This window comes from Acipenser ruthenus, chromosome 12, assembly GCF_902713425.1.
Source record: "Acipenser ruthenus chromosome 12, fAciRut3.2 maternal haplotype, whole genome shotgun sequence".
NCBI classification, from domain to species: Eukaryota; Metazoa; Chordata; class Actinopteri; order Acipenseriformes; family Acipenseridae; genus Acipenser; species Acipenser ruthenus.
This window is the reverse complement of record NC_081200.1, coordinates 15,582,767-15,596,222: the sequence shown is the minus strand read 5'-3', so window position 1 is coordinate 15,596,222 and position 13,456 is coordinate 15,582,767. Positions and strand designations below refer to the sequence as shown.

Genomic DNA, 13,456 nt, shown 5'->3' with positions numbered 1-13,456 from the left:
GTCTATGGGAAATGTTTTCATTTGTGCGCTCGGAAGTCCATTTGAGTTCAAGTAAACTACAAATCCCAGGATTAATCAGATGAGAGTGATATCATCATAACAACAAGGCGTGTGGCGTGTTAAGAACAGGAAGAACTGTAGCTCGAGTCTTTGCTGAAACAACAACCTTAGAGGTATTTAACAAAAAAAAATCATATACCGTAGCAAATTTGTTATACATGGTGCACTATTACTAACAATAGGATATTTAAAGCCGTTTGTGATCGACTCACCTCAGAATTTAGCGTGGGCTAGTTATTCGTGTCTGTTACAGCATGAAAACACCCAGCACATTCTGCTTGTAATTTGTATTAGTACAGTAGCATTGGTCATATTTGTATTACTCGTGCGGCACAACCACTACTATTGTGGATTAGGAAGCGTCGTTTTGGTTTTAAGTCGTGAAGGTCCTGACAACAGGTAGTGTATAGTTAGTGTGTTTATCTACGTTAATATGTTCAAGATCAGGGAAGATGTGTTGAGTTTTGTTTCCCAACAGATATGGCCCGGGTTGTCTTAAGTTGTCAGCTTCTCAATGTTGGTATAAAACACAGACCCGACCCGACCCGGATTTTCTTACTTGAGCCTGGTCCGCAACCCGTACTCATAAAAAAAATTAAAAAAAAAGTTTTTTCTTTCGTTTTTCACACTCAAATTATTTTTAATTTTCTCCAGACATTTATATAGGAAATGAACAGATGTTCCATAATTGGCAGTTACCGATTCCGATACAGATCTTTTTTTAAAAAGAAATATTACTCATACAATTGTAAACCATCAATTGCAATTGTAAATTGACACTTGAAATGTATTTAAGCTTTAAACTAGACACATCACACCAGCCATGGGGGTTAATTCGAATCAGAATTAGAATTATAGAATAATTGTTTGCTGAAATTGCGATGCTATTATGTTCAATTACAATTGGTTACAATTATGCTTCAGTAATTGCAATTATAATTGCACTAAAAAGTAACATAAATAGCTACACACATTTAACATGTTTACTCTGTTTATTCGACCAAGCCATAATCACGGGTACACATACAGAAAAATACTGTATACCGGTAACGTTTTATCAAACAAATGGGGTCACTAAAAGTGGTTGAAAATACGAGAATGTTCGCTCAATGTAAAACACAACATGGAACTGTGAATGATTAAAGTTGGAAAGGTGTGTAATTTAACTGCAATTGATTAATTATGTGGTAATTATAATTACAAATACAATTACACATGTGCCAAGGTTTAATTACAATTACGAATTGCACAATTACAGTTGTAATTGACCAGGATCTGGTCTGCATCACACACACACACACATACATTGTACTTCTTGTATGTATTTTGATAGGTTATGATTCGGCCAGAAGTTAATTTAGAAACACATTGGTAAATCAGTAGCATACATTTATAAATCTGTGTTTTCAAATTGGAAATGTGCTTTTTACAAATTGTATTGCATTATTTATATATATATATATATATATATATATTATTACATTTGCATTTACCGTTTCAAACATGAAACACAGTGTACTTAACTAGTGTATTGCTGTAAATAATAAAAATAGAGACAAGCTTATAGTGAAAAACGTTTTTATTTTGAAATATGTTGGTACATAAATATAATAAGACTAAAAAGAAATGGTAAATAATAATGTGCATCAGTCCTACTCGTGTCACACATAGCCTAACAAAAAACACAACATATTGACTCTTCTGAATAATCTCTTCTCAAGATCCTTTTGAAGATTTGTGTTGAAACCACAGTTACAATGTAAAAGCTTTGTAGGCTATACTATAGTGCATGTATGCAGGCCTATTTAATCAATAGGATCCGGATTGATTTTATGCAGCACTAATGCGGTTTGCTCAGAATTCCAAATGTAGTCTGATGGTAGTCTTCAGGCTTCAGTATCCCAGTGATGGACGATGTTGCATCGTGGGTATTTTCAATAGCCTAATTCAGGAGTTTGCAACTTTTTTGGAATCACGCCACACCTTAGCATTTTTTTTTTACATAAATCAACCCATCACAGTGAAGTATTTGCCAAATTTTGAGTACATCTTATCCTATGTAGTAATGTCATCCCTGTATAGAACACTACACTTAATTAAAAAATCAAAACCAAAAACACACACAAAGTACCAGATACTTTTTGTAAAATGGTTCATCCTATTAGCTTCACTCTTTCTTAAAACTGTTTAGAATTTTTTTATTATTATTACTATATTGTATTATTAGAATGCTCAAGGTGCCCCCCTAGAAAGTTTGCCCCCCTCCCGTGCCCCTCCATTTGAGAACTTGCAATTCTTCATTGATCATTTAATATTGGCCATAGTGTTGCTCTGGTTAGAAAAACTTTGAAATTGATGTGCGCAGTGTATCATAAACATGCAAATAATGACCTGGATACATAATGAGGTACTAGGGCTTTGCTCCAGTGCAAAGTAAAGAAACATCAGTTAAAAATAAATAAATAAATAAAAATGTGACTAGCATATTCATACACAGATAATGCAGCAGAGCAAAACCTTTGCAAATAATCAGCTAGTAATCAGAAAGCAGTAAATGCATAGAAACATAAATTTACTACTTTTTCACATTAAAGGTTTAGATTAGGAGTTAAGAAGTTAATTTAGAAAACAATTTCTTAACTTCCCCCTTTACATTTCTACAAATGTGGTTGTTTAGGCCATTTGATGTAGAACTTGACAGTTCATTTTCTTATTCTAGAACTATCATTTTGTCAAGGATGGCCTACGTCAAGAGTGGCTGGCTTCTTCGTCAAAGTAAGTTACAAGTAAATAAACAGTTCTTTGCTCAGAAGCGATGTATGCTGTAAATGATAGTAATATCTTGGATCATTCCATCTTAGTGGACCAAATTTTGGGTATTTCCTTCATGTGTGGTTGATGATACATGCCACACACCGAGGGGGCCCGTAAGTAGCTGCTAAAATGCATATTTTGATGATTTTCACCTATTTTTTTCTCCTAGACAAATACCATTTTAAAATTAGTTTTAAAGATATTTTAACAAAAAAACATTGAATTGACATAAAGCAGGGGTGGCCAACCCTGGTCCCGGAGAGACACAGTCAAGCAGGTTTTATAGGTAACCCTGAAATCATCAATTTCTGAAGAATGTTAGTTAGGAGTGGTCAGCTCTGGTCCATGAGAGCTGCAGGGTGTTCAGGTTTTTGTTCTAAAGTATCTCCTAATTTAATTGAACAAAATACTACTTACATTGAAACATTACTGCTTAACCAGTCAAAATTAAATTGTTCCAAGTCTTTAGAAATTGATGATTAAGGGTTACCTATAAAACCTGCTGGATTGTGGCTCTCTAGGACCAGTGTTGGCTACCCTTGACATGAAGGGTCGAGCAACCCCACTCTGTCTACCTGAGCTAGGTTGATCCTATTGTATGTGGATACTCTTGGATAAATAATAATAAATAATAATTGATCATTGATGTTAAATGGGTGGATTTTTCCAATTGGTTTTGAATTCTTTTAGCAGTACATGTAACTTTACAGAAACACCCTAGAATTATGAGGGTTCAGTGATCAGTTTACACTTATAAGGTAGAAAGCATTGGCTAGGAATACATTTTAACCTCAATTAGCTTATTTTGCAAAACATAACAGTAAAACAAAAAGTACATTTTTGCTTAACATCTCGGCTCGCTTTTCCACACAGAGGTTGTGTTCTATAGCTGATACAAACCTTTTAGTATTACTCTCAGTAAGAAACATTTGCCAGACATACATTTTAACGTCTATCTTGAGAACCACTTAACTAAATGTTGAAAAATTAAGGAAGCTAGTTTACTGAGGTCAGTTCTTGGGAACTGCTTGGCTAATTTTGTTGAGACTGTGCATAGGCATTTATTTCAGGTAAGCTATTCAATATATTTCACACTGATAGGTTATAGTAATGAACTGTATCATTATATTGACACCTGGTTGAAAGAGAAATTGAAGGCTTTTTTTGATGAAACATTGCACAGACAAGTGTGAAAAGAAAATCTTCCACAAACTGAATGGGAGTAGTGGTGACTTTTTTTTGTCATGACTGTAGACACGAGGGTTATGTATGTTATTCACATGTTGTGTTGTTATTTGGAAGTGATTGTTTCTTACCACAGGTACTATTCTACGGAGATGGAAAAAGAACTGGTTTGACCTGTGGTCCGATGGTCGTTTGGTTTTCTATGATGGCCAGCATCGTCGGGACATGGAGGATAAGATACACTTGAAAGTGGACTGTATCAACATCCGCTCTGGGGACATGTGCCGAGGTAAACAGTTATGAGAGCTCAATGTGTGGATTTGATTGGATTTGATTATTTTTTCCCCAAAGACTAAAACAAGAAAAAGAGACTTGCAAAGATGTAAAAAACATCTATCTTTATTATTAGGCCTCCCCATGAAAGAAGCTTGAATGAATGTATAAATTTGCCACTGCTACTACAGCTTCTAGTATCTCATAAACCATTTCAGCTGTTAACTTCATATTTTCAGTGTTATGAAAACTGCTGTTAAATCGAACAGCACCCTTCGCTGTGACCAGATGGCTGCAAAATTCTGTTTCAGTGCCACATTGCTTTACCTGTGGCTATATTAACAATGCAGATCTTTTTTCACATATCCGTTGTACTTCAACATAATTGGAGTAATTTCCATTATCACTCAGTAATGGACTTTGCAATTTAATGAATGCAGCAGGAAAGTTGTGATGTGTGTATAATTTAATGTAAAATTCAACATTGTGGTGCACTGGAACTTTTGGTATTTATTCCTTGGACCGGATTGTGCATGGATGCATCTGATTATGTAACACCTGTCTGTGTTGTCAAATGAAATGTCTGAGCAGTGGCTTTCTGTCCCCAGATTTCCATCCTCCAGAGGGAAAGGGGAGGGATTGTTTGCTGCAGGTGGTGTGCAGAGTCGGGAGGACCATCAACCTCTGTGCTGAAAGTGCGGACGATGCTTTGTAAGTCCTCTACATGACCCTACTTTATTATTAATCAGGCTTGTAGTCGAGTCCTCAAACCTGGAGTCCGAGTCCAAGTCACGAGTCCTTGACTTCGAGCCTGAGTCCAAGTCAGAGTCCTTGAAACAAACTCCAATTAAATTTCATTAAGCTAGTGGTAGTAGTGGGGGAACAGTTTACCTAATGGACGTTGTCGGATATCCCTCAGGAAAAATGCACAAGATTAGATTATTCTATTTGCATGCCTTTTTCAACTTGTCCCTCACTATCTTCTTTTCTTTTGGAATTTGACTACTGTTTGAATGTACTTGAAGTTTATAGGCAAGCTTCAAGTTTAAGTTTGTGGATGTAGTTTTTCACTTTGATAGAAGCCGTGATCTGGATTATAGAGCGGTGTAGTGTTAGAGAGTGGTACATTGGCAGAATGTAGTATGCGTACCAAAACCTGACCTGTGTAATGTCAGAAACTGGTACGCCATCAGATTTTGATACAGGTAATCAGTTGCGATCTGATGGGTGTTTTCCAATTGTCAAAATGAGGTACATTTACTATTAGTTATACATGATATTTTTGCAAACTTAAACTGGAAATGGACAATCAAATGGACAAAAAAAGAAAAAACAATTCACAAGAAGTCCACTGCAAAGTAAAAAAAAAAAAAATGTACAAGACCCAATGTATTGCATATGATAAATGTTCATATACTATTTTCATAATGGTGGAAAAATATGATAAATTACATTGTAAACAATTGGAAAATGATAAATTCAATTAAAAAACATGTAAAACATGAAAACATTCCAGATGTGAATGGGCACTTCCCTGTTTTCTTAGCAGAAGTTGTTTAGGCATTGCACGAGCAAGCGCAGTGCGCTGAGTACCACTTTTTATCGCATACCTGAAAATAACAGTACGCCGGTAAGGAATTAAAGTAAGTTTCACCTCTGACTATAGCATCTACTTTGACTTCAATTCGGCCATCTGATTTAGACATTGCCAGAACTGTGTGTGTGTGTGTGTGTGTATATATATATATACTGTGTTCTTAAATAGTAAATTTAGTATTTTTTTCTTTGTTTTGCAAAACAGAAACGTTATGTTTCACTTTCATTGCATTTGCACTTTTAAGTCTGTAATTCAATGATGCATTTACGAGATTGTGCTTCAGTTAATTTGATTTCAGATAATGTGTTTTTCTTTTCTCTTTTATACAAAAACAGAAAAGGTTCATAATGGAATTAAAAAATGAAGTTCACTAGGTTGAGTGGTACATTGGCAGCACCGTGTATTGTATTTAAAATGTGTGTTTTTTTTTTGCATCCATAATAAATTGTTTTCATTTTGGTAAATTAAGTGGTATTAAGTTATTCTGTCGTTCTTTTTTTGCTATCAATCAGTCCTTCTGTCATATCAGTCTGATATATCTGCCTGTTTGACGGTAGGCAATTTTCAATTTGAGATTTTAGTGCCTAGTTTTACACTGAATTTGCCAGGTGAATTCATTGACGTTGCTTGCAAACAGTGATGGTGTGTGCTGGGAACGAGTGATTAGAAGCAAAGCACAGGATATTTAATCACACAACCATGTTCTGATATGAATTAAGAAGCTCTAAAAGAAAAATGATTATAATTTATGATTATTCTGTTTTCATTCATTTTTGTTTTCAGTAAACTCGGAATTATTAAGGTGACCAATGCAAGCAGACTAATTTTCAGTTTGAACAAATACATTATATTCCAGAGATTCAGGGAGCTCATCAAAATCAAATTCTGTATTTTTCAAGAATGCAGTTTTAGAAATGTATTTCTACAGTGCTTAAAAAACTTAGAACACAGTTTAAAGTAGTAAAGAGAAAGGCTCGTTAAAAGCCAAATAATTACTTGTTTACCATGCTGACATTATTTATTCCTTATAAAACTTAATGCAAAAGTGAAAAAAAACTTGGTCTGCGATAGTTGTAGTTTGGTTTGTGTGTGGGGTTGATTACGCTACAACTTAACTTGCTTCCAATTTCTTATTCTTACTATGATTGGCTGCAAAGACAACAGGGCTAACCAGTGATTGGATAATGTTTTGTTGTTTCCTAGTAACTGTAATATTACTTGTCTAACAGAAAATAAAAAAAGGACTCGTAGTTAATATCTCCGAGTCACGGAGCCCAAATGTTCGAGTCTGAGTCACACAAGGTCGTCACTCGAGCCCGACTCACGAAAAATGCGACTCGAGTCCTACAAGTCTGTTCTTAATATACCGTTTTTTAATCATTACCAACCTTTATTTAGTCTATTGCCCTTTTCATTGAAAAGGGGGAAAGGCGGATGAAGCTAATATTAGTAAGTGTAGGTGTCGGATTGTAAGGAACATGTTTTTTTAATAGCTATCTATTGAATTCAGGTTTGCGGTGTGAATTATACAGTTGATCCTTTTACTTTCCTGGTTAATATTTTAATCCCAGACCCAGTTGGTAGTAATGTCGGGACAGTTATTTGCCAGCAGTCTTGCTGACCTATGGATCTATTTTGGTAATCTTCAAAACAGTAGCAAACATGTATCCTTTATATAAAATGTGGTGGACAAAAAACACAGAAACTCTGTCAGTATGGTGTGTCTCGAGTGACCCTGGTTTGATTCTCTATACTTGTATAGCATTTGAGAATATTTATTTATTTATTTATTTATTTATATATTTTTTTTAATCACTCAAAAAGGTTAGTAAAATACATTAAGGTTAACTAAATACATTTCTTTTGCTACTTTTATACACTACCTGGTGGCAACATTTCTACGAGTGGGCTTTTGTTAAGTGTACTCAAATATTTTGAGTGGGGGTCATGAAAAAGAGAAACAGATGTGATGCTTCACTGGTCTGTTTTGATTGTAGGGCTTGGAAGATGGCTCTTCAGGATTCAAGAGTAAACATGGTGAGTAAATGTTCCCATGGAGTAGTGTGTGTTTGCCTTTCTTTATCATGTTCATTTTCACCACTAAATTAATCTGAGACATGCTATTAATTTCCTGCCTATTGTATAACCAATGCTAGACTTACTTGCATACATGGGAATATATATTGGACATACTGTAGCCTACAAGAAAATAATCCAATTGGTTATATCATGAACAGAACTTTTTAGAATATTTTCCTACTAGTACTGTAGAATATTGATGATCATTAACACAGAGATTTTCCCCCAGAGAACTGCCGTAATTTGAGTGAATGTCAAGAATGATTTATTATATCCCACAGTTTATAAAGATAGTCGTGGTGCCTACATCACTCAAACAAAACTCTCAGCCAAATAGGATGAGACTTGGTATGCGCAATCCTTTACACTTGTTTTAAGGGTACCAAAATTCAGGCCATGGCTGCAATTGGCATAGATTGATGGTCTGATATGACTGTGAAGCCATCTAAAGACATCTTTGATTACAAGTTTGAGAAATCTGTCAGTGCAGTCCTTTACCCAGGGTCTCTAAATAGTATTGTGTTTCAAGAGAGGTATTATGTAAAGACCCCACAGGCATCTCAATCACTGCACCATTCAACTTAAGACCTAAGAATTTAAACTATTTCTCTGATTTCAGAAGCAGGAAATTTAAACATGGAGAAAATGTTATGGGCTGTTTTATTACCAAAACTAAACTTTTTAAAATATCTCTGGGCTAAAAAAATAAAATAAAATAAAATAAAAATAACCACCACAATATTACAGCCCCAAGAACAACTTGGTATAAGTATGAAATATCAATTATTTGAACTATTGTTTTCTTTGTGTAATCATTAACACTGGCAACAGAAAAGTGATCAAAAAGTGATCATTTGATAAATAAACTGATGTAATGAACTGCTCAACTAAAATTTGACACTTTGAATATGTTGTACCCTATAAACATAAGTAGACAATAACTAGATGGATACAATTTCTATTGTAATAGCTTTTTTTTTTTCTTTACAGACATCGAATGGCTCTCCTGTAGGATTCACAGAATCCGCTTTTGCCTCTGCTCCACCCCCCTACACTGAGTATGCAGCACCCGTTCAACAGGTAACCCACTCAGTCTGAATACAACAGCGAGGGCTAACATACAAACTGAACGACAGACCTGTAAGTCTTCCTACTTGCTTATATTCCAGGTTTACAATTATGACCCTTATGGAGCCTATGGGCCAATGTCACCTCCAGGCTCTCAAGTTTATGCATCGAATAGACAGCCTTATGCAGTGGCCTACCAGTATCCATACCAAGGTACAGTATTGATTGGAAACAATATTATATAAACAGGTTCCACCTGAATACTTTTTAAGCAGTTCTGAGAAAATGTGTATGTCTTAACTTTTGCTGGGCACTCTGTAATAGTGGTATAAAAGATGGCAAATAGATAACTGCTTGAGAGTCTTATCTACACAAACCACATTGCAGTTCTAAACGGAACAGCTCAACAGAGCCTCGCTGGACTGTTTGCAACTGGTAATACTCTTGTGACGACACTCTATAATCAGATAGAACTACAGCAACTGAACGCATGGTATAAAGCTAAAGATGTGACTTGGCCTTACACTTTCTTTCAAAAGACATACACATATGAATGTTGTATTTTAATTTTGAATGTGTGGTTTGATTCTTAGGGTATTACCCACCACCAGGAGTGAACCAGGTGATTGTTCGAGAGCAGTACCATGACAACACTGGAGACGTCGCGATGGGCATGCTGGCCGGAGCAGCAACAGGCATGGCACTTGGATCACTCTTCTGGGTCTTTTAAATGTCACAGTCCAGTTAGCAGTGGCTTTAAATTATAGAGGCATTGTTCTTGTGATGTAGAAGTGAGTTCCTTCGTCTGAGCTAGCACACTTACCAAAGTCTTTAATGTAAAAAACACTGTCGCACTTTCTGACTAGTTTGTGACACACTCCTTTTCATGCCAGTTCTGTGAATATACATACAAGAAGTTAATACATATGGAAAAATAATGGTTTGTTTAGTAGACTTTCAATATTATGTTACTGTCTGCATTTCTTTTTGCATGTCATTCATGGTGTTTCTTTATGAGATTGTTTGTTTGTTTTCCTTGATTTAAAGAAAAATGAATAAATAAAAAAATAATAATTATTATTCTTTTCAAATCTACATGTTTAAAGATGGTCTTCTGAAGTTTGTTGTAGTTTTTGTTCCCAAGATATTTAGTTTTCAGTATACACTACTTTCTCACGACAAAATGGGTTTCAAAAGTGCAGGGATATTTATTTTCATTCTCATTTTTGTGTGTTGATTTTTAATAATCTCTGTATTTATAATTAATGTATCTAGGTTGTTTTGGTATTTTTGTGTGTGCTACTAATTTACCAGAAAACTTGGAGACTACACCCAAAAAACTTAAACTTCAAAACAGCTGCAGTATTGTTTCTTGCTGCTAATTAATATGATTTCTTTAACTTGTTTAATTAGTCTAGTGTGAGATGTAGCAAAGACTTCCATAACATGCTGCACCATTTAATGAGGTAAAATCTAAATCAGTTTGTTCAGGTCTTAGGTTTGTTTGTATCGTTTAGTGTTACTTTTGTCGTTTTGTTGTTTTTGTATCAGCTCTTGAGAGAGGATTCTTTTTCCCTGTTGGTCAGGTTTTCAGTTCAACATGTTCCTCTGTTTTGAAAAGGGAATTCAGGCAAACCAATTAGATGTTACAGCATTTATCTGTAACACTGTTGATTTTGGTTATCTTTTATCTTCTTTAATGCTATGATCCCTTCCATATAAAGCTATGTTTTGTGCTTGAATATTGACTTTTACTGCATTGCTTGTGAATATTTCTCTAAAATTGAATTATGGCTTGAGTTTTACTTCTATAGACTTTGGAACTCCCCACAGTATGAAAATAGATTTCTGTCACCCAGACCAGTTTGTTTTATTTATTTTTTGTTAGGGGAATCAAGTGCCCCCAAATAGTTATAGTACCATAGTCATATCCAAATGTTAAACACGGACAAGAAATGGGTAGTCAGTTAGTGTATACTGAAATGATTTACATGTAGTTAAAAGTGCAGTATATTTTCAGCAGAAGACCATGTTAGAAAGATCATTATTAAAAACGAGAGATTCAAGATTCATTCTAAAAATAACCAGAGAAACAAACAGTTTGCCTGTGGGTGGCAGCTTTATTTTGAAACCAGCACTAGGTTATATGGCATATGTATTTCTCTTGTAACAGACTTTTCTTACATGTAACTGTTTGTCTTATGAAGAAGCCTAAAAATATAATGATGACCTGTCAAATTTTTATATTATTATTAATAATAATAATAATAATAATAATAATAATAATAATAATTGGTTGTTGGTTTAATAAATTTAGCATTACACAATCTCCTTTCCACCTTCTGGTTTCTATCTTTTTTTTTTTCAAGTTAAAATGTTTAACTTGAAAAAAAAAGATAGAAACCAGAGACACCTTAAAGGTGTGTACTTTTGTGCCAAATTTATTTTAATTATTATTATTTATTTATCTTATTTTTTATTTATTTATCACTTTGGTTAGATCAGTTGAGAGCAACATTTTCATAGTATTACATTTCTTACCCGTTTTAATAAACTGTTCTATTACATGTTTTCTTTATTGCTGTTTCTGCTTAAATCCTTACAAGGTTTAAAGAGTAAGTAGCGGGGTGCCGGAACATTTAGCGTTCTACATCCCCACGTATTGCTACAACTGTGTCCTGACTTTTCTGTTCCGTACCACATCGTGGATTGTTATTGCTGTGTTACCTGTTTGACAATGTGGGCAACAATCTTTACATTTACACTTACATCAGTGCACTACAGTGGCCATTTTGGAAAGAGCTTTGAAACTGATTTTAAAGTTATAAGTGTACGAAGTTGTCAAGATGTTAACAATGAAAAGAAAAATGGCAGGTACATTATTTTAAACAGTTGTAGCAACATGTGGGGACGTGGAACGCTATATTTTTCGGAACCCCGCTACTTACTCTTTAAAGTCTAATGCCATTTTTCATCCTCAGGAACTGCTTCTGAAAAGACACACTGTACTGTGATTTTATATAGAGATGTTCAATGAATGCAACATTGCAGAGGGGGCAGCTACAGTATTACAGTTACACACCCCTAGCGGTAATCCTTCTCTCACGTCTCAGTTCAGAGATTCAGCTTCTCAGAAGCAGCCCCCATTTAAACTATATCAATGGACTAATTCGCTTTATGATTTACTTAAGATTCCTATGAACTGAGGCAACATGTAGTTCATTCAAACTCTTGCTTCTGCAGTTTTTTAACAAATAAAGTGACAATGAAATCCCCACGATTTAAAGGAAATTCAATTAAAATCTGTATCCGTTGGAATTCTGCTAAGCAAGAAGGTAATTGATTTGTGGAAACGGTATGTTTTCAATGTGCTGCTTACTTCTAACAGCTTTTTAAAATGTTCTAAATATGTAATGCATTTGTGTCGCCAATAAAAAAAATAATTCAAACGGAAGTGTCTCACATTGAGTTTTGAGACAGATTTTTGTCTTGGTTTCGGTGGGGTGCTATGTGGCACAGCATTTTAATGCAATGTAGTATGTTCTCTAGAAAACTAAGAAGGACAGCATGTTTAAAGGGGTCTGTGGATATTTTGTCTTCCACTCTTGCTTTAAAGTTTAAATTACACAACGTTTTCAAAATGGCAAAAACACCTGTTAAAGTTAGAAATAAACACACCAGGTAGTTTAAACCTTTTTAATGAGTTAGCGTGTTTGTTTTTAAATTATTAAATAGAAAGGGTAGTAATAATGTATGCTTTTGTCTTAAATAACAACTGTAAAGAAAATATGGATATTCTGGAAAACAGTAGGCAGTAGTATAAATCCAATATACATGTTAATTAAGATACTAGATTACTGGTTGGTCTTATTTTTATCATTCACTGTAATTGCTGTCAAGTGTGAAATTATATTGCCTATGAGTAATTTAAATTACTGCATTACACTTCAACTGCACATGAACCTTTGCGGCAAAGTCTGATTATTAGCACTGGGATACCAGTATTACTCTGCCAGATACATCAGTAGACTACCGCAATACCATTAAAAGCAGCACAATGAATTTGTTACACAGTGGTATCATGATATTGCAGTCAATTACCAGTGTATTGTTCCATTTTACCAATAGTTCATGCCATTGTAGTTGCCCATGTGCTACCTTTGCCCCTTAGTACAGAGCCTTTGCATTGCTATTTAACATCGTTTCGTAAAGGTACAAGCTCACAAAAACTCTTCGTGGGAGACAACCAGGAGACACATTTTTTGCACATTATTGAATCTGTTTTCCCTACCCCACTGGGATAAACTACCACTGGATTTTATTTAGAGCATTTTACAATACAGTACCCCCAGGATTGCATCAACCAATTATGGATAAGCA

The 13,456-nt window shown here is 34.8% G+C and overlaps 1 protein-coding gene across 1 annotated transcript; it reads left to right on the top strand.

Annotated features, from left to right (window-relative positions):
* The first annotated feature begins 42 nt into the window (after positions 1–42).
* LOC117417388 (pleckstrin homology domain-containing family B member 2-like) lies at positions 43–12,530 on the top strand. Its single transcript, XM_034029524.3, has 8 exons — positions 43–173; positions 2,780–2,835; positions 4,196–4,348; positions 4,941–5,043; positions 7,927–7,966; positions 8,999–9,088; positions 9,178–9,289; positions 9,670–12,530. The coding sequence occupies exons 2-8, from the start codon at positions 2,799–2,801 to the stop codon at positions 9,804–9,806; spliced, it is 672 nt and encodes a 223-aa protein (XP_033885415.2). The 5' UTR covers positions 43–173; positions 2,780–2,798; the 3' UTR covers positions 9,807–12,530.
* The last annotated feature ends 926 nt before the right edge of the window (positions 12,531–13,456 follow it).